This window comes from Crotalus tigris, unplaced genomic scaffold (genome assembly GCF_016545835.1).
Source record: "Crotalus tigris isolate CLP2741 ecotype Arizona unplaced genomic scaffold, ASM1654583v1 scf7180000024282.1769268, whole genome shotgun sequence".
Lineage (NCBI taxonomy): Eukaryota > Metazoa > Chordata > Lepidosauria > Squamata > Viperidae > Crotalus > Crotalus tigris.
Genome location: NW_024100454.1, coordinates 663,696 through 686,706, shown reverse-complemented (window position 1 = coordinate 686,706; position 23,011 = coordinate 663,696). Strand labels below are relative to the sequence as shown.

General features: G+C 37.5%; 1 protein-coding gene across 1 annotated transcript in view; it reads right to left on the bottom strand.

Annotated features, from left to right (window-relative positions):
* The window catches only part of KALRN (kalirin RhoGEF kinase), a 315,007-nt gene that overhangs the window by 168,734 nt on the left and 123,262 nt on the right, over positions 1–23,011 (bottom strand). The window contains 5 exon segments of the mRNA XM_039323763.1: positions 4,095–4,261; positions 5,901–5,961; positions 5,963–6,097; positions 8,806–8,980; positions 13,436–13,605. Coding sequence (XP_039179697.1) covers positions 4,095–4,261; positions 5,901–5,961; positions 5,963–6,097; positions 8,806–8,980; positions 13,436–13,605 — 708 coding nt within the window.

Sequence of the window (23,011 nt, the reverse complement as noted above, 5' to 3'; positions counted from 1 at the left end):
AAATTTACTTAACAAGCTGCTCAAATTGTATGTTATCTAAAAGAGACAAAAGCCAATGTTATGTGGTTTGTTTCATGCAACTTTTTTTCCTGAAAAATACTTGCATTTTCCAGATACGTTTGTCTGTAGCTTCTTTAATTATTTGACATGGCTAGAAACAAGGTACCATCAACTTTCTTTTTCTTTATTGTTTTCATGTTTGTAAAAATTGATTGTTTCAAGAAATAATCAACTGTTATTTATTTGATACTCATCCAAAATCCATCTGTAGATGCAGTAAGAGGAGGGAAATATGTACATTTAATTATTTAACTATTATTGCTATACAGTCAAACTTCTATTTTACATCTAGTAATCTTTTTTGCCATTTCATCTCCCAGAACTCCTCCAAAAGTGGGGGGGAGAGGTTTCCTCTGGGATCCCCAAGCAACAAGAGTCTGCCCAAACTTATTCCATCCAAAGTCTGCTCTTTCAAGCAGCAACTACAGCCTCAATTGAACCAGGTGCTAAGACTTCAGAAACAACTACTAACTCCCTTTGAAATCCAACTGGGTATATGATGTCCCTGGGCCAGACCAAATAAATCCAGCAGAATGAGATGACTCACAGCATGGATGAGTGGGCATGGCCAGGTGGGTGTGGCTGGGTCATGCGACTGGGTGCACATGGCCAGATGGGCACAGAGGAGTGGGCACAAATGACTTGGCACAGATGACTCAGCAAGATGACTCAGTGCAACTTGGTGGGCATGGACAGGTCAGCGTGGAACAAGACATCCTGATTAACTGGATGTGGGGACAACTCAGCACCCCATCTTGCCTCCCCAAACTGCCAGCAGCCAAGCACATGTCTCCCAGAGCCTGCACTGGAGCCCGGCGGTGGTTGATCCACCACCTTCCTGAGAACAACTTCCTCCTCCTCCCCCTCCCCCCCTCCTCCTCCTCCTCCTCCAGCCAGACTGGAGACCTCACCTTCTCCAGATTTTACTGTCTACACATCAAGGATGCTTCTGCCTCAAGTTCACTAAGAAAACCACGGGTGTCAAACTCGCCGCATTATGTGACGTGTCGCAACATATCGTGACTTTTTTTGTATTGCCGGAGCTGGCATGGGCGCGGCCTCTGCATGATGCAACCTATCCTTATAAGTATTTATATGATGGAAATACTTACAAGAATTCTAACTCCAGCAGTTATTTTGTCAATATCATAATAATTCTTTTCTTTAAATTCTTTAGCATAAAGAACTATGAAAAACCAATCATTTATCTTGTGATATTCTAAAGATTTGCAGTGTCTTTTCTAACTTTAAATTTTCTACCTTGGCACTGAAGTTTATTAAATGTGAATAGAGGGAAAACAACAATTTAGAATTTCCGTTGTGCTAAAGTGCAACCATCTGTCAGCATTCTAGAATGCTCCAGACTTTGTACTGCATCAGCAAAAGTTAAGTAGGGTTAGCAGTATGAAACTGTTTGGTGGCAGTCTACTTTTCCTTGGCTTCTAAGAGCAAGAGCTACTTGTAATAAATTTAAGACCATTTGTTTTCTCAACTGTTCCAAAGTGAAAATGAAATACACTTGGATCTCGACTGAAAACGGAGAGCAAGCCAAAATCAATTCAGATTCCAATTTTACTAAATGATGTTACTTATGACTCATTCTTCAGGAAGCCAAATTTAGCCAATACCTACCACAGTGTGACAGGGCCATGATATATTTTAATTCAGCTGCTTCCAAGGAAAGCTATTGCTGCAATAATTCACAAACTAATAAGCCATTGACTTTTAAAATATGAATCTGAACCAATAAAATCTTGCCACGGACTTCCTGAAAAGGATCTGAATGAAGAAGGCTCATAAATACTTAATAATAAAATAACTAATGACTCACGGGTTGTCAGCCTTCCCAGGTAGACCAGAAATGAAATTCACCAGGTGAGCTAATTCTACTTTATTGTAAAGCTTCATTAAGAGTATCTTGCAAGTCTGAAAGTACACTGTCTTCCATGGTCTCTTTTTACACTCTGCTAAAATAGGAGGGGATCCTTTTTAAGTTTCTTTCTCTGCCTGTGATGCAGCTGGAGGCTCCCCCTTCCGCTGCCTTTTATCTGAGCATCCCCCTAGGCTGCATCTCGTGTCTCTCAAGGTAATTCCCATGTAGCATTACACAGGTACTCTCTTGAACTAGGTTTGAATGTTCCCTTCTAAACCAATGCTACTTAGTCTGCTCTTTTGGTTATTGGTATGGTATAATTAAATTAATATAAAATGTAATATTCATTGAGCAACTATTACACAGATAACCTTTAAAAATGAGAAGAACATTAGAGATAAAAACAGGCAGAGTGTTAGAGACAGAATGAGAGGGCATATTCCTAAATGGATGTAAAAATGAAACTGGAACATTTTAAAAGGGACCCTTAAAAATTAGTTGTAAATTCAAGGAAGAATGAGATATTTCCATAAGAGCCACATAATAACTGAAATCATAAATATTAAAATATGATGTTGAACCCTGGAATCTTCAGTTGGGTCACATTATTTTTAGCGGGGATCATATATTGATCATATCATATCACCATATATCATAATCCAAAACAGTATCAGTGGTTGCCGATTTATTTTTGAGAGAATAAGTATTTCTTTACTTTTGATTCCATCTTTATTTTTGCTTCCAGAGAGTTAATTTTCAAATCATAATATGCTATGGCAGATTCTGAAACTATCTGACAACAATGACAGGCAAAAAAGAGATCCTACAAATATTTTCAAGCATTATTGACTACTTTGAGCTCTGAATGAATGAGAGATATGTCATAAGCTTTAAAATGTAAGAAATAAAGAATGTTCCATAGTTTCCAACTTTCTATCTTCATGTGATAGGTTGAAACTCATTTTTAAGAGCAAGGAACACAGTTTTTAGAGTCCTCACACTATATTCCAATATTTACAGCCCTTGAGAGTATAAACATTGATGAAAGTGGTTGAATAGAATTATGGAGCACATAGGTTGCTGAGCTGCAGCAGCTAAATGTAAATTGAGCAAATGGTAAAGCAATCAAGCTCCTTTTACTTCCATATTTTGAATACATTCCAGACTAATAAACTTGATACCTCAAATTCACCACTCTCCTGGCCTAAACAAGCCGTCAATGGAATCATCTACACAACCATTTTTCTTGTTAATTTATATTTCATGTTCCTGCTTCAACATAAAATATTCAAACCACAAGATGCTTTTTTAAATGAATAGAATTATTGTCCCACGGGTCAATAATAATGCATGAATCAAACCTTAAGATATTTTTACACCAGTGTTGCTTTGCTTTATGCTTCATGCAAATCAAATACACTTTTTTCTGTTCCAGATTTCTTCCTGCTTCTTGCACAGACTTTTATCAGTAGTGAAACGTTCCAGACTTGTATATTTTTGAATACAAGTAGTATTAAAGTTTACATGAACACTCCCCCACAAATACACCTCCCCAAGCATTTTTCTCAGTTCTTGGACCAAATCAATGGCTTTGGTCAAAGCAGAAAGAGAACATGTCCTACTAGATCCTAAAATGAATGAAAGTGATGACAGTTTTTTTTTCACTGTGTTTGTTTTGAATATGTATCACTTTATTCAATATTCAGTTCTCATACAATATGAGATGAAAAGCATGTCTAGCTGAATTTTTTTTTAAAGGAGAGAATATTGAGAGAATAGAGCAGGGATGGGCAATTAATTTTCTAAAGGGACCACATGAGAAACTGGGACTGTTGTGAAAGGCCATCACCATGGCCACCATCACCCACAGCACCACCTAGCCCCCCCCACCGCCCCCCCTGGTGTTGTGGGCAGTCGGAATGAGAGTTAACACTGGTGTTACTGCACGAGAGAACTTTCTCTAAATGAGGTGGCAGCAATCAGTGACCTTCACAGCCCTCTCCCTTCTCTCTCTATCAGTCACGTGGTTCACTTGAGCTACCTGTACTGATACAGATGTGAATTTTAAGAGGCTACCAGAATTTGAATGGTAGGACAGGGCGTTTTAACAGCCAGCATGATCCCATAAGCAAAGAAGCAGAACAATGGTGAAAACCCTGACCTGCTTAACCTCTGCCTGCAGGTGCCGAAGCTGAAGGCACTGCTCGAGCCGTTTGTGCGTCTGATCAGCATTCAGCTCCAATTCGTGCTGTTTCTCATGAAGAAATTCCAGCAGCTCTTGCACTTGGATTGCTAGATCGATGTCCTTTTCACAGATCAGTTCGATGCCTGGAATAGAATAAATGTCCTCAGATGGAGAAACAGGCAAGATGCTCATTGCTCCCTTCTTGGGGGGAGGGAAGGAGAGCCCGGCAAAGTGATATGACCTACAATGATATCGGACTTTGGTTGAACGTAAATTACTGTAGATTGAACCCATAGAGTTGACAAATTTTTAGCTGCTCTTAATCTAGCATTTCCTGTGATTTTGTTGAAGTTGCCTGCATGGGATATATGTCCATAAACAAATATTATTCTTCCCATTTCATTCTTTCTTGGACACAGCTATTTGAAATAACCATTTGCAACAGGAAAGAATGGTGTATTAAATCAAAGCAAGAAAGTATTTCTTCATGTCTCTTTGTATCTCTATTAAATATAGATATAAAGAATACAAACTAGATCTTGATTCGTTGTAACCATTAGTTCTCCTGAGTTAAGATGATATCATTCTTTCATAATGGAAAGAAAAAAGTAAACAAAGGTAAAGGACTTTGTTTTAGCAAATGGAAAGACAAGGCAATGTGCTAAGCACAGGAGCACCACAGTTAGTCAAATGCTCTTCTTCTATGCAGTTTGTTCATTGTGAAGCGCTGCATTCTGAGCAAGTTGTTTTAATAATTAGATTTGAATTGTGGCATTAAAATGTTCAAGAAATGTTCTTTGTATCCACTTACTACTTCACTTATTCATTTTAAAATGTACCAGATGTGCCTCAGTACTTCAGCACTTCAATTCTACTTATGGGAATAATGAGGTTAAATAAGAAAAGATAACAGAAATGCATACCCATACAGGCATATTGAGTGATTCATGCCTAAGCTGAATTACAGCTATTAGAAAATTCAGTATTATACATGATTGCTATCCCAAATCAGTAAACTTTTCAGATTTGTTTGAGCATCCCAAAGCAGACACTTTGTCACTTAAAATCATCCACTTCTTCAGAGATGAAGGGAATGTTTATGTTAGGTAATTGACTAAACATATAAGCATATATTGTTTGTAGGCACTGTTTGCAATCCAATCCATTTGAAAAGAAGTATCCTTGTTTAATGACCAGTTGTTCAGTGACAGTTTAAACCCAAAACAATACTGAATAAATTATAGTAAAGACTGGGCAACATATGTATGGCTATCACTGTGTCTGTGGTGATAAGATCTGGATTCTTTTTTCTTTTAGGATTTACCTAGTTTTATGAATTCTGAGAGATTAAGTACATTTCTATCTGGATGTTTATTTATTTATTTATTTATTTATGAGACTTATATACCGCTTTAAGTGCAAGCACTCTCTAAGTGGTGTACACCAGTAAGCAATGTATATATATATTTACATTGCCCCCCACAATCTGGGTCCTCATTTTACCTACCTCGTTAGGATGGAAGGCTGAGTCAACCTTGAGCCGGTGAGATTTGAACCGCTGACCCGCTGAACACAGTCAGCTAAAGTGGCCTGCAGTACTGCACTCTAACTGCTGCGCCACCTCGGCTCTTAAAGAAAGAAAGCTTTTAAGAAAGCTTTTACTGTAGTAAGGGAAAATCAAATGACTTTTGATTTAATTTCCTTTGTATTTATTCCTGGTAGACATCTCCAGTTATACTGTAGTCCATTTCTGTGAAGACAAATTTTGTCTCTTCCACTTACCTGAAGCTTGCACTTCCATGATGTACTGGTGCAAATCTTGCCCTTGCTGAATGACCTCAACAGGTCATATTGTTCATAGCCATCTTCCTCTCTGTATGCCGCTGCAGCCGTTGTTCAGCCAAAGTGAGATCCTCGGTATTGAAATCATTCATTTGACGCAGTAAATCCTCATTCCAGGCATCTAATTCAGCGGTCACCTTCAAAGTATAAAAAAGAAGAAGCAATGCAGAATAAGTATGCAAAAATCATTAAAATTAAGGTTACCAGAGGGAAAATATATAAAATAGAATATGTAACCACAGAAGAGAATAAACCTAATTACACTATTCCACAAATTTTAAAATTGCTATCGCATAAGCTACAGCGAAATTGAGAAGCACTTTAATTATGTGCTGTTTACAAAGAGGTTCATTACTGTAAAAACTTAGAAAATAATTTTAGACTGAAAATTATGAATGCTTAAAGGAAATCTTCAAATTAGAGATCGTTAGACATGCCCAAATTAGAACAAATTAACTACCCGTGAGATTGCTTAAGCTTCCTTAAGCTTATTGTTTGTTTTTTTCAAAAGCATTTGATTTTGAAATGAAATGAAAAATGAGCTGCCTTTTCAAGCATGCCAGTGCTTTTGAAATTATTTCTTTAAAATATTTTTTACCCCTGTTTTAAATCTAAAAATCCCTACAGCGCTTAGATCATTATAAAAAAAACATATAATCAATTATGCAATAAGAATAACAGTGTCACAGAAGCAACAAAACCATCAATAGCTATCTCATGCCTACAACTGACATTGGGTGAATCAACGCTTGGTAGGTTAATCTTTCTACTAAGCCATTGTTACTGCACCTTACCAAAGTTTGTTGAATAGCTGTAGTTTAATGGGTTCATATTATACAGAACCGCAAGCCATAGAGGTAATCCTCGACTTACAACCACAACTGAGCCCAAAATTTCTGTTGCTAAGTGAGATATGTGTTTAGTGAATTTTTCCTCTTTTTACGACCATGCTTGCCACAATTGTTAAGTGAATCACTGCAGTTAGGTTAGTAACCTGGTTGTTAAATTAATTCCCCATTGACTTTGCTTATCAGAAGGTTACAAAAGCTGATCACATGACCCCAGGACCCTGCAACCATTCTTAAATATGAGCCAGTTCCTAAGCCTCCGAATTTTGATCACATGACCATGGGGATGTTGCAATGGTTTAAGTGTGAAAAATGATCATAAGTCACTTTTATCAGTGTAATTTTGAACCGTCACTAAACAAATGATTGTAAGTCAAGGACTACCTGTGCTTTACAAAGCACAATAGCTAAATTCACAGCAACCCAATCTTGCATCTCTCCACTTAAAAGTTAAATTCAACAGAATTCAATATTTTTCTACCTGATATAGAAGATCAACTATCATACTTCATGCCAGAATGCTTATTCATATTAATTTGGCCTCAATAAATACTTTGTAGAAGCAAATTGGAGGGTAACAGCCCTTTTCCACTGCAGTTCCCTAGCAGCTGGCATTCAGAACACGATGTCTTTGATTCTGGAGTTGAGTACGTTCTCAGCAGACCTAGTGCTACAGGATGATAAATTTGGAGCTAATGACCTAATGGTGATAGAAAGGCTTCCTTTAATGGTTATGTGAATTTTTGGAATTGTGAAGCTTTCCTCAAACATTATTCCATCAGTATTCCAAGCTTTCTAGCTACCATATGTTCCAGCAAAATACAAAATTAAGCAAAATGAAAACTATTTGTCTTGTAATAAAAAAAGATGCCAAACATGCACATTCATCTTTTAGACTTACAGAAATCATGATTCCAAGGATTAAAATATTTGTATTTCAGAACACGTTAATCAACATATTTCCTTTGGAATAAACTTCAACCTATCAGTCATTTTCCCCACTATGAAAGATCACAGCAGAGAAGACCTGGGCTATGGAGCTCTAAACTTCTGCCCAAATTCTAATCCTAAGCATATTGCAGTGAGTTGAAAACTGACCCATTTTGTATGCAGATTATTGTATGCATTTATATTTTATTTGGCACTAACAGAATTTGCCTAGTTAATATTTTCTATCCAGCATTCTGGAAACTCATATGAATCACCATTCTGCAATCATCTATCCTTACCGATACAAATTGTGCCATTATTTCTGCCAGAAAAAGATCCTATGCCTACTTTCTATAGAGGCATATTCCATTAATATCTTAAGCGTGCTGTAGAATGTAGGGATTTTTGTTTAATTATTAGATAGATAGAAAGACATCTGAAAATATTACCCATCTATTGATCCCTAAGAACTCATTTTATCAAATAAGACCTGTTCCCATTCCACAGGAGTCTCTTCCATTTTGGAATGGCCAATACAAAAAAAAAATTGGAACTTTGATTTTATATATGGTGATGGCAGCAAAATTGCTCTACGCACAAAAGTGGAAGGATGCCTCGATTCCCACCATGGGCGAATGGTTACAAAAGCTGATGGAATTAGCAGAGATGGCCAAATTGACTGTGCTGATAAAAGAAAAGAACATAAGTACTTTTGTTTATACTTGGAAACCGCTCCTGGGCTTTGTACTTGAGGTGGGGGAAAAAAGATATCATGATTTTTTACCAGTTAGATTGATTTGCCAATACAGAAATGGCTAGCACATACTACTATAGAAATGTAAAAAAAGTTGAGATTTGATTTTAATGTCTGATTTTACTGCAACAGAAAGAGTCAGAAGTCAATGCCTTTTATCTCTCCCCCCTCCCTTTCTTCACACCTTTTTTGTTTTTCCTTTTTTCTCCTGTTGTCCCCTACTATTTGCTTTTGTATTTTCACATTTTATGTTATAAATGAAAAAAAAAACCTAAATTAAAAAAAAGTGAAATATGGCCAATACAATTCTTACCTCAATAGTGTACTGTTCAAAAATCCGGAGCTGAAGAAAAATATCCAGCTTAATTTTCCTTTCATGGAAGAGCTCCTCCATCTGTACCTGAGCTTCATCAAGCTGTTGGAGGACAGACTCAATGTGGCTGATGGAACTATTATGTGGTGTTTTATTGTTAGAGACCGCCGAATCTCTGTGGTAAAGTCAAAACAAATGGTTAGGAACCCAACATTGATAAAGATACTGAGAAAAGACAAAATATTTTCTATTTTATAAATCTTTCATCAGCCTAATATCCGAACTCCCTCAATATTATACACTGAGCTGAATACCATATATCTCTTCACATCTCAAGGCATTTTTGTCCTTTTCTGCATTAATTAAGAATTGCAAAGAAAAAGAAGAAAAAGATAACAAATGGCATACAAATCCCTTCAGGGTCTCTGTCTCCTTTTCATAATAATAGTAACAACAACAACAACAACAACAACAATAATAATAATAATAATAATAATAATAAAAGTTGGAAGGGTCCTTGGAGGTCATCAAGTCCAACCCCCTGCTCAGGCAGGAAACCCTACACCATTTCGGACAAATGGCTGTCCAGTCTCTTCTTAAAAACTTCCAGTGTTGGAGCATTCACTGCTTCTAGAGGCAGGTTGTTCCACTGGTTAATTCTTCTAACTGTCAAGAAATTTCTCCTTAGTTCTAGGTTGCTTCTCTCCTTTCTTAGTTTCCATCTGTTGCTTCTTGTCCTGCCTTCAGGTGCTTTGGAGAATAGCTTGACTCCCTCCTCTTTGTGGCAACTCCTGACGTATTGGAATACTGCTATCATGTCCCCCCTTGTCCTTCTCTTTGTTAAACTAGATATACCCAATTCCAGCAACCGTTCCTTATATGTTTTAGCCTCCAGTCCCCTAATCATCTTTGTTGCTCTTTGTACTCTTTTTCTAGAGTCTCAACATTTTTTTTACATCGTGGTGACCAAAACTGGATGCAGTATTCCAAGTGTGGCCTTACCAAGGCATTGTAAAGTGGTATTAATACTTCACGTGATCTTCATTCTATCCCTCTGTTAATGCAGCCTAGCACTGTGTTGGCCTTTTTGGCAGCTGCAGCACACTGCTGGCTCATATTTAAATGATTGTCTACTAGGACTCCAAGGTCCCTCTCACAGTTACTACTGTTGAGCAAGGTACCCTCTATACTATACCTGTACATTTGTTTTTTTCTTGCCTTATTTCACGATATTCCAGTTTCCTACCAATATTTGGTCTACTTGAAAATTCTTCCCTTTAAGCAAAATACTTACACTGTGTGAAACAGTAATAGAATTCATGCAAAAAATTATGTAACATATATTTCTATTAACTATATGTTATTAGGGCAAAGTGGGATTTCTTGATCCATGGTCAAGTAATGTTTTTTTATTTAAAGCCAGTAAAAATAATCAGTTTATGCAAGCTTTTAAGATTTATTCATTAGTGAAAATTTTGCAAAAAAAAAAAAAAAAAAAAACAATGGGTGAAAACTGGAGAAACCCTAAATGTTATCTTCAGTGAGGCATCAATTTGAGTCTGCATCCCTTTCCTGCCCCAGATTACTTTTCTTTCTCTGTAAACCTAGTAAGTTCAACACTCCCATGTCTTTACTCTAATGTTATGTACAATAAAAATGACCTTAAAGGAGGAGAGAAAGAGATGCTGCCTAAAATCAGACAAGAGAGAGGGGAGCCCCCAATAGCTTAACAATCAGAGGAAGAAACTTAGGAAGGACCCATCCAAACTTATGAGGTAGTTAAAAATGATGGTGGGAGATTTGTACCTACATACTTACAAGATTGTAGTAAAGTACTACAATCTCATCTAGTCATGTGTCCTGCCTGTTTTACCTGAAAGGGCTGACATTAGCTGACCTCTACCTTCCTCTCACCTGTTTGTCTTGGTACCAATTTATGTGCTTTTGAGCCAGTGTTGACCCCTGGCAACTGTCTGGACAGGTCCCTGAGGTTTTTGGGTAAGATTTTGGAAGTAGTTTGCCACTGCCTTCTTTCTAGGACTGATGGGGGGGGGGCTGGTACAAAGTCAGCTGACTTTACATCAGAGACCCCCAACCTTTTGGGCACCAGGGATCAGTTCCATGGAGAGAGGCTTTTCCACAGACTGGAGGGGGCCTGGTTTCATGTGCTGCCTGCATCCCGTGGATTGGGCTTCACTTATTTGCGCATCCTGAAATATGGAATATGCTGTTCTTGAGGAAGTACAGTTCAGAACAAAAAAAATACCCAATCTGTGACCGGGGGCCAAAGTGATGAACAAGGATTTCATTATCTACTCATCCCATTATGTGGGAGATTTAGATTCTTTGACAGGAATAAAGAATAAAGACTAGGAAAAAGCAATCACAAATATGTGTTGAAAAAAAGGCAAAGCAAGTTTTTACTATACTTTAGGAGGAAAAAGTTATTCCAACACATTAAAATGCTATTAAAATTTATAGCAGTCATTCCAAGTAGCAGTTATCTTCAGATTATCTGGCCATCACGGGTGATGGGTAATCTCTCAACAGATTTCAAGCCTTTGATCTTTGAGAGTAATCCCCAAATTTTAGAAATTTATCTAGGAGCATAATAAAGATAATGGTATTATTTAACACAGTTGAAATAGGGTGACCTGAATGCATCAGATGTCTCTTCCTCTGCAAGTAATGCATTTGGTCTTAAATAATATGGTAGGAGCTCCTGAGAAACAAGTCAACTGCTAGGTACACAGCTCCAATCTCATCTTATTTTGACATAACATCAAGTCTTAGGGTACAACGAGTTATGTTGAGATTTATTAATTGAAAAATGGACAAGCCTAATCTTGATTATAGGATGCTTATGCTCTAATTTCCAAAATTCTCTCAAAGCAATTAATATATACCTCTGCTCTAAAAGCATGTTGAGTGTGAAAGAGATACAGGTCTGATCCAGGAAAAAAAAGAAAGAAAGAAAAAAGAGGATTGCCTCACTTTCCTCTAGTTCAAATACTCCTTCCCCTGAATTCTGCTTTGCCAACTATCAGCATGTACCCTTGGGCAGATTATACCTGAATGTACAATTTACTAATAAAAAACAAAACAAAACAAAAACGTGGCCGTCATGAAACCATAGGAAATCAAATGAAACCAAATTGGGGAGTGGGGGGGGGGGGAAGAGATTCAAATCGGGGTATGATCTGGAGAGTTTAACCCTTTGCTATGTTCTGCTTTCTCACTGAGAATTGCCAGTATTGTGGGAGAGAAATCAGAGTTTTGTCCAACTTTTCAATAACACAATAATTCTACCTCTGTATATTCTACTTCACTTCTACTGTAGTGCAACGGGACCAAAATGTAATAAAGTTTAAAGCTGTATACAAATATTTTTTAAAAAAACAAAACCAGAATTTTCTTTATAAAAGCGAATATGATTCATCTGAATAGATCCTTCTACCAGACTGACAAAAAGGGTAATCACCTTCTTGAAAAAGAAATAAATTGTTTCCAGAGCATTTCTAATTAAATGCTATTAAGCCTAGCTGAACAAAGCCTCTACAGGTAGTCCTTGACTTAACGATCATTCGTTTAGCATCCCATCAAAGTTACAATGACATGGGAGAAAGGTGACCTGCGATTGGTCCCCACACTTACAACCATTACAGCATCGCCTCGATCATGTGCTCAAAATTTGGCTGCTTAACAAAAAAGCACGCATTTACAGTAGCTGCTGCCTACTGGGGTTGCTGTGATCGCCATTTGCAACCTTCCCAGATGGCTTCCGACAAGCAAAGCCAATGGAGGAAAGCTAGATTTGTTTAAGAACGGTGTGAATCACTGAATTGCAGCAAAAAAAGTTATAAAATCAGGCACAATTCACTTAAATCACCTCGCTTAGCAACAGAAACTCTGTTATGGTCATAAGCCAAGGACTACCTGTGTAGAGAGTCACAAGCCTTGGGACGTCATTATGTGAATTAGGCTGTAGGTATTTGAGGAAACCTATATATTCCATGCAGTCAGTTTTAAGGCACACACTGTAAATTGCACTTGCACAAACCCAGTACAATTGGAGCGGCAGGTATCAGTTGAAAGCTTTGCTTTATTGTGCCGCAGGGATCTTGCTAAACTGAAAGCTCTTACAGGTGAAAAAAAAATAGTAATGATATATTAAAGGCATATGTTTTATTTAGTGGATTCCAGACACTGCTTAGCAGGAATAAGTATTTAAACCACAAGGCCTCCATTTATAACAATTTAATAATCTTCCCCAAATATCCACTTTAAACATATTCAGGCAGTACCATTTAATCATAGTCACTTTAGTACACCTGCAGCTCCCCTCATCCATTACATGCAGTGGTCCAGGTGAACTGAGATTATTTATTATTCATCTCTACAAATTATTCTTTATAGCTTCAGTGAAATGATGCATTTAAAAATTACTTAATGATTACAGGTACTTCTGTGCCCCTTCTGCCAGGCGGATCTAGGCAGCTTCCCAGCAATAATAAAACAGGTGAGCGATGTCAAAATAAATAGCAATACGGTTCTAAAATATACTTAAGTGGGAAGCACTAATTTCCGAGTGGAATTCTAAGGTGTGTCCCGTTGTGCCCAAGGAGCTCACCTGAGCTGCTGGATTAGATCTTCCCCTTCTTTGATGACATTGAGAGTGGCATCCAGAGTAGCTGTTTGCTGCTGCTGGAACTGCTTTATGAGTTCCTGAACGGCATCTACGGAGTCAGCACAGACGTCTTCCAAGAGCTCCTTCTGCAGGTCTTCCATCCATGTCCACAGCTAGGAAAGAGGGAAATAAAAAAAAAGCAAAAGATATGAGAAGAGGCAAAGGGAAGGGGGGGGGGAAAGGGTGATCTTAACTGTTTCAAATCAGCTCAAAGAGTATCCATCAGGCTCTCACAAAGCACAGCATTATCTGACACTAAAGCACTTAAGCCAGTGGTTCTCAACCTTTTCTTCACCATGGATACCTTTTGTGGCCACAGACCATCAAGACTTAACTCAAGATTTAAATCATAACATTTTTTTTGTGGACTCCCAGTGATGACATCAGCCCCCACCCTGGGGTCCATGGACCACAGGTTGAGAACCACTGACTTAAACAAATGTAACATTAAATAAAAGATTGCCTTGAGATAACTATATAGTATAACTGCATATATAATGATTGTCTTTTTTCATTCTTTTCTTTTCAATTAAAGAGAAAGAATACAGGAGATAAATGAAAGAGGCAGTTCTATAATTACCAAAGATAATAGAAATGCTAACACAAGGATGGGTATGGGTCATTTGGATAATCTTTTGCCATTTGGATCATTTTTTTGGACAATGATTGATTATGCAGATAATTTCCCAAGGACAAACAAACACACACACACACACACACACACACACACACACACACACACACACATTTTTTGTAGGAAGAGTTGACAGGGGAGGAGATGGAGGAACCTGGAGCAACCTCTGAAGCAACTCCAACCTCTCATCCGCAGCCTCTGAGCTTGTGCAGTGTCATTGCTGCCAAGAGGAGGAAAATTAGGCTAAACAGACAAGAATCACCAGGGGCAAAACTGGATAAGATGCAGCTTCCTTGGAACTTGAACCAGAATGGGAGACAGCAAAGCCTGGGAGAAGCCAGCTGCTGAGAGCTTTATAAGGTGGTCTCAGTGGCTGAGATAGTTGCTGGAGACCATGTTCGTTCACCCTGACTTGTTCTTCCATATTAGTAACCTGTAATCACTGATGGTTTTCTTGGCTGTATCAACTTTCACTTATTCCACAAGGGTTCTTCTAGCCTCTTGATCTCTCTTTTATCTGTTATTTCTCATGTTGAGACTGATTTGAAGAATTCTTTGGCTCCTGTAGGATCTCTGTAGGACTCCTTTTCTGATTCTGTAGGATTGCTTTTCTGAAGTCCTACAGGCTTGTTCAGAAAATTTCTCAGTATAGAGCAGCAAACTCAAAATAAAATCACTTTTGGAGATCATCCCTATCCCAATAAATCTGTGCATTGACATACATGCACATGGGCATGCATAAATACGTCTGATCAGAGTATCTTGACAGGCACTTGCATAATATTTATTTATTTTATTTATTAAGCAAATTTATATAGCCGCCCAATCACACATAGGTGTTTTCGGGTAGCTTACAATATTTGCAAAATAGACAATGGCTTCCAATCAAAACTCAGTAACAGAATTTCGGTTTATTCATAATCTTTCAGATCTAATATATTGCGTATGACCTATTTTCATCTACTAGTCTCCCAATTAAAATAATAATAATAATAATAATAATAATAATAATAATAATAATAATAATAATAAAAAAGTTGGAAGGGACCTTGGAGATCATCTAGTCCAACCCCTGCTCAGGCAGGAAACCCTATACCATTTCAGACAAATGGCTGTCCAGTCTCTTCTTAAAAACTTCCAATGTTGGAGCATTCACAATTTCTGGAGGCAAGTTGTTCCACTGATTAATTGTTCTGTCAGGAAGTTTCTCCTTATTTCTAGGTTGCTTCTCTCCTTGATTAGTTTCCATCCGTTGCTTCTTGTCCTGCCTTCAGGTGCTTTGGAGAATAGCTTGACTCCCTCTTCTTTCTGGCAGCCCCTGAGATATTGGAACACTGCTATCATGTCACCCCTCGTCCTTCTCTTCATTAAACTAGACATACCCAATTCCAGCAATTGTTCCTCATATGTTTTAGCCTCCAGTCCCCTGATCATCTTTGTTGCTCTTCTCTGTATTCTTTTTCTAGAGTCTCAACATCTTTTTTTAAATTGTGGTGACCAAAACTGGATGCAGTATTCCAAGTGTGGCCTTACCAAGGCATTGTAAAGTAGTATTAATACTTCATGTGATCTTGATTCTATCCCTCTGTTAATGCAGCGTAGCACTGTGTTGGAATATTCATGAGCAGGAAGAGGCATGTGGTAACTCAGTCAGCCAATGTGAAGAAAGTGCTACTGAGTCTGTGCAAAAGAGTATTGAGTTAGGAGCTGGATTTCCAGTCTCGGGTCTGTCTCTGTATCTCTCTGTAAGAAGTCTTCAATTGAGCTATGTTGCTGTAAAGAAGAATGTATGGTATTGTAAATATTTTTATATGAATATAAAGAAGTTACTTTGAATCAGCTAAATGCAGTCAACTGTGAGAGCTTCTGATTTATTTTTTCACCAATAGAGGAATTAAAATTCTCTAACAGGTTATGGGCCCAGAGCTCACTAAGGACTGCATTGTAATTTAAAGCTGGAAGAAATTGCCTGTGTTTAGAAAATATAAGAACAAGGCAGAATTAGCAGAATGGCTACAATGGAATTTAAAGAAAGCTGTGTGCCTCATTTAGGCCAGAAGAATTACATTGTGTGGGCTGCTAAAATGGAATGTTTGCTGAAAGCTAAAGAGCTGTGGTATATTGTAGAAAATCCACCACAAGTATTTGCAGCTGCTGATCAGAAGAGTCATGCTCAAGCAATGGCTTATCTCATCTTCAATTTAGATGATGAACAATTTCTAAATGTTGCAAATTTAAAGACTGCAAAGGAGATTTGGTTGAAGTTGAGAGCTGTGCACGTGAATGTTTCTGCATGCAATATAGTGCAATTGTCAAGAAAACTTTACAGGGCCTGTTTGTAACCAGGTGAATCTGTGGAACAGCATTTAAATAAAATGCAAAGTTTATTTTTGGACTTAGAACAACGTGGAATTAAATTCCCTGAGTCCCAGGAGGTTTTATTGGCATTGAACAGTTTAGATAAAACCTGGGACACAGTTTCTGTCATATTTGAGTGTAAAGAAGAGCAAGACTTAAATTTTGAGGCTTTAAAGGCATGTTTGCTTAATGAAGAAGAAAAGCGCCATTTTAGAAGCAGTCACAGGAGGTGAAATTCCTGAGGAGGGGGTCCAGACTGCAAGTCTCCGAAGAAGAAACATTTTGCAGGCAGAGAGCTAAGCAAGAAAAGAATTGCTACATTTGTGGAGCAAACAACCATCTGAAAAGGAACTGTTTGCAAAGGAACAATTTGCAGCAAAGGACATTTGTGTAACCAAAAAGGACTGATTTGCAAAAGGAACATTTTGGTGTTGCAAACGTTTGCTATAGCAACAACAGAGACAAGTGGCTAATAGATAGTGGGGCAAATCAAACAATTGTTAATGACTCTGAATTATTTTGCAGGTTTATTCCAGTAGCACAAGAAGCTATGGCTTTGGCAAATGGCCAGAAAGCAAAAGTCATCGGAAAAGGCGATGTAAAAATTCCATATTTGGAATCAAAGTTTACCAATGTGCTTTGTGTACCTGAGATGGAACATAATTTGTTAAGTGTGTCTAATTCAGACAAACAAGGTTTTGAGATCATTTTTGTAAATGGGAAGTCTCTCATCAAAAGGAATGGGAATATTTGTGCAGAAGGCATAAAGGAAGATAATCTATATGTATTGCAGGGACAAAAGGTTCAATGTTCCCATATATTTAAGAATGTTGCAGAGCATGATTCATGTGTTCATCTTCTACATAGAAGACTTGGCCATGCAAGCTTTAAAGTTTTCCAGCAAATGCAAGATTTTGCAGAAGGGCTAAATTTGAAGGGATGCAAAACATATTTGGACTGTGCAGTATGCAAAGCATCGAAGTCAAAGGCATTCCCAGTTAGTAAATGTAGCACAAGACAAACAAAAAGAGTTCTAGAGCTGGTCCATGCAGATCTGGTGGGACCTATGCAAGCCAGTATTGAGTTAGGAGCCAGATTTCCAGTCTCAGGTCTGTCTCTGTATCTCTCTGTAAGAAATCTTCAATTGAGTTATGTTGCTGTAAAGAAGAATGTATGGTATTGTAAATATTTTATATGAATATAAAGAAGTTATTTTGAATCAGCTAAATGCAGTCAACTGTGAGAGCTTCTGATTTATTTTTTCACCAATAGAGAAATTAAAATTCTCTAACACACTGTGTTGTTTTTTTTGGCAGCTGCAGTACACTGCTGGCTCATAGTTAAGTGATTATCCACTAGGACTCCAAGATCCCTCTCACAGTTACCACTATTGAGCAAGGCACCACCTATACTGTACCTGTGCATTTGTTTTTTCTTGCCTAAATGTAGAACCTTACTTGTTTCACCATTGAATTTCATTTTGTTAGATAGCGCCCAATATTCAAGTCTGTCAAGATCCTCCTGTATCTTAACCTAATTTCTGGAATGTTGGCTATTCCTGTCAGCTTGGTGTCTGCAAATTTGATGAGTTCCCCATCTATCCCTGATGAGTTCCCTTCATCTATCATTGATGAAGATGTTGAAGAGCACTGGGCCTAGAACAGAACCCTGGGGCACTATGCACTTCCCTCCATGTAGATGCAGTTCCATTGAGGACCACACGCTGAGTACAGCTGGTCAGCCAGCTACAAATCCATATTGCTTGGTTTAACTTTGAATAATAACATACGTAGTGTATTTTGCTTAAGTGATTTTCTAGCTCTCACTTTCTTTTAAGATCAACACTAACGACAAGGAGAAGAAGGAGTCCTTCACTCTACTTTCTAGCCAATCTTTCTGAGAAATGAAAGGTGCAGAGGAGCTGAAACAGTCTGCAAGCACTATTTCTTGCCATTTTTAGAAGCTCTTTTATTTCCCCAAATAGGAACATTACAGAATTAAGATGTTGAAATGCTGAATATGGTAGAGTGAAGAGGGTCATGTCGAGAAGGACCTGGTTCATTTTGTTAGAAGAATTCAAATAGAGGAAATCAGGTGTCTGAGATACTTTACTTTAGATTTCTGAATTGAGCAGGTGCTTGGTCTTGATGGTGTAAATTATCTTATCCGATACTATGAGTCTAAATTTAGCTTTACAATCTAGACAGTTCAGCCTGGCAGGTCAGATCAGACCTGTACATTGGAGTTTTCATATCCCAGTTTTAAAGAGACGTGATGATACATGACACCTGACTGTGACAAATATTGCAGAATCCGAGAGTCTGTGATCCATTTTCCCAAGCTAAATCCAATACACTCATAGAGGTATCTATGGAGGTGTACAAGCCTTTTGGTGAAGGAGATAACTCTTTCAGACAAAGTATATCAGATTGTCTCTGATTTTCAGACTGCACCAATGTCTGTCTCTATTGGTGTAAACCTGAATGCAAGATCATATGCCGATTTGCTTAAGTGAGAAAACTGTGTTGTAGTGGAGCAGATTAAAGAAAAAACTCAGCTGTATACAAAAGTATGCAACAAAACAAAAATGGCAGATGACTGTGAATGGCAGGGTGTCTGCTTGCAGCTCTTTAGGCCCAAATGCCATATTGGAGTCCGTTGTGAAATGATTGTTTACTAATTGTCTTTATAAAATAAGTGTTAAGAAAAATATTAAACAGTTTCTTCCTTTTGAATTTATGAAGCAACTTTCTGTAGCTTTACGAAATGCAGTTGCATATAATCCATTTATACATTAGCTGCCCCAAATTAAATACTGGCAACATTACCAATTAAGACTATTTGGGAATCACTACTGAAATTAATGTAATAAATGTCTGATATGTTATGGCAACCACACCAATATAACTTTGCATTATGGAGGAGTACTCTGCTATTGAACTATCTGAATAGATGAATATGACTTCAGCTATGCTTTGGTACTGAAGTCCAGTGCCCTTGAGAAAGTTAAATGCTGACGTGCATTTGGCCTGACATTTTCAACAATGATGTTGAATATCAATATGTTCCAGATTGATCCATTAATTCTAAGCAGTCAGGATATCAGGTTAGCAATAATTTGCCATTTTTAAGAAAAACTTAAGGGTACCCAGGAAAGTGCTCACTCCTTTAAAGAGCAATAATAAAAATGGTCAACTTATAATTCCTCAACCTATATAAAATCTTTCTATGACTTATAGCTTTAAGAAAACATTAATTCCTGGCTATTATTTCTTCTATTATCTCTTTGTGCATTCATCAAGAAAAAAAGTTCCTAAAAAGCCCAGGTATTTAAGGGAGTTATACTTTCCATCAATGAACAAAGATCCAAGTAAACAATCATAATACATTTACATTTTATGCACCTCATATTAAATAATGTCATGAGAAAGTCAGATACTGTGAAACTGTGACTTTTTAAAGAATGCCTGGCAAGATGCCCTTTTAATAGGCTGTCATAAATCTAGAGAAAATTAAGAGCAGGAACTGCTATATAAATTCTATGGTAAGAGATTTTTTTTTTCAATTCTGAACAGTGATAATTGATAGCTGAATTTGAGGCTGTTAAGAGATGCAGGGTTCTGCTCAAAATAAGTCTTATTAAGCTATCTGGAAGAACTATAAAGTTTCCACCATTTCCTCTGCCTAGGAACATTCCTCAGACTTTTAGTAAAGGAATGCAGCCAGTCCAGCATGTACATGTTTTCTTTCTGTTCCATCTTATCAATAGTCAAACATGCCACAGGACTCTTTATGTGACTTCTGCTGACTTCTGCTGTCTGCAAAGTTAACCTAAAAAAAATCATTCAAAGTCAGTCTTTGAAAACTTTTGATGTTTTCCTGTTTCTTTTCTGACAAAATAAAAATTCATTTGAACTAATTAGCTTCTCTATTATCACTGAACTGTTATATATTATCAACAATGTTGAGGAGCAACAAAGATGATTAGGGGACTGGAGACTAAAACATATGAGGAACGGTTGCTGGAATTGGGTATGTCTACTTAATGAAGAGAAGGATGAGGGAGGACATGATAGCAGTGTTCCAATATCTCAGGGGTGGCCACAAAGAAGAAGGAGTCAAGCTATTCTCCAAAGCACCTGAAGGCAGGACAAGAAGCAACGGATGGAAACTAATCAAGGAGAGAAGCAACCTAGAACTAAGGAGAAACTTCCTGATAGTTAGAACAATTAATCAGTGGAACAACCTGCCTCCAGAAGCTTTGAATGCTCCAACACTGGAAGTTTTTAAGAAGAGACTGGACAACCATTTGTCTGAAATGGTATAGGGCTTCCTGCCTGAGCAGGGGGTTGGACTAGAAGACCTCCAAGGTCCCTTCCAATTCTGTCATTCTGAACTATTTATTCAGACTATTAGAAGGAAAATAATGCCACAGAGCACAATTCAATATAAAGACAGTTGTAGTGTAGGTTTTCCATCCATCCATCCATCCATCCATCCATCCATCCATCCATCCATCCATCCATATCCTACTTTCATTATTTTTACAAATAATTCAAGGGGCAAACATATCCAACAAACATTCCTCTTCCTATTTTCCCCATAACAACAACAACCCTGTGAGATGGGCTGGGCTGAGAAAGATGACTGGCCTAAGGTTACCCCACTGGTTTTCCTGCATAAGGTGGGACATGAACCAATGGTCTCTTGCTTTCTGGCCTGGTGCTTTAACCACTAGACTGAGCTGGATCTCCATTTGTAATAATAAAGTAATAATGGGTCTTGGTTATAGGAGCATGCACCTGAAACTTGCAATTAAGCAATCTGTGTGTTTGACAAATCATGATCTGCCATAATATGGTTGGGTCAGCTTGGGTTAAGCACAATGCATAAAGCCAACCAATTGTGACATTCAACAAACCATGGTTGAAAAGTATAACTAAATAGTGGTGGTTAGTTAGTTAGGCACCAAGCTTGAAACCAGGAAACTGAGTTCTAGTCCCTCCTTGGGAATAAATGCCAGTTAGATGACCTTGGGTCAATCGCTCTCTCTCAGCCCAACTCACCTCCCAGGGCTGTTGTTGTGAGGAAAATAGGAGGAAGAAAGAGTATTAGATATGTTTGAGTTGTTTATAAAAATAATAAAGGCAGAATATAAAATAAGTAAATAAATAAATGTGATGTCTGAAGCCAGTCCATATCAATGTGATACATGAATCATGAAAGAAATCTACCTTCTGTCCACAATTAAAAGCTGTTTATCACTTGCCTCCCACCACACGATGTGTCACAGAATAGAATAGAATAGAATAGAATAGAATAGAATAGAATAGAATAGAATAGAATAGAATAGAATAGAATAGAATAAGAGAGTTGGAAGGGACCTTGGAGGTCTTCTAGTCCAACCCCCTTCTTAGGCAGGAAATCCTATACCATTTCGGACAAATGGTTGTCCAATCTCTTCTTAAAAACTTCCAGTGTTGGAGCATTCACAGCATCTGGAGGCAGGTTGTTCCACTGATTAATTGTTCTAACTGTCAGGAAATTTCTTCTTAGTTCTAGGTTGCTTCTTTCCTTGATTAGTTTCCATCCATTGCTTCTTGTCCTGCCTTCAGGTGCTTTGAAAAATAGCTTGACTCCCTCTTCTTTGTGGCAACCCCTGATAAGGTCCAGTTCCAGCACATACCCTCAGTTACAATACTTATCCCCTTAAAGGTGTTTATTTCTTGGTATGTACTTGCTATATCAATTATTATATTACATTATTTTCAGGTTTGACAGGGAATAATATATGCAATTTATAATCCCCAAATTTCTTCTGGGTGATTTTATTGCTTTACTTATTGATATTTACCTCAATGTTATGTTATCATTTTAAAGCTTATACTTCTGTGATAATGGAACTTAATTCTTTCTCTTTTATTGCACATGAGTGCTGGAACAAATAGCATCCTCTGTTTATGTTGTTGTTTTTTAGTCAAAATTCTTTATATGCATTTAACCTCACTATTCTGATATTGTCAGTTCAACTTTGGATATTAACATATTTATTTCCCACTTGCAGGTTAATGACTGCAATAAAATTGTTTATAATTTTTACACATTATTTGTTTATAGTACCCAATCCTGTTTTCACAGTTACTTGAAGGCCTTTGGTTTGAAAATGGAAAAATGTAGAGTATGCTTTAGTTATACCCTCAGGCTCTTAGTTTCAATGTCCTCTAAGTCTGCTGAAAAAGTGTCCTATTTTTATACATTTTGAACATTGTTCACTTGTATTAAAACAGCATTTAGTCTAGTCCTAAGGAAGCCACAGAAAATTGAAAGGGACATATCTGCAGAACCTACTTTGGATAGAATGGAATCAAAGTTAGCTCCTTTAGCCGATACTTGTTAGAAACAGTGGCAAAGCAGAGAGATGCTTCATTAAAATTCAACTGCCTAAGAAATTTAAGAAACAATAATGACATTGTCTTTTAAAGAACTCAAACCATAAAGCAGATCTTTTTTCTCCATGCGGATGAGCT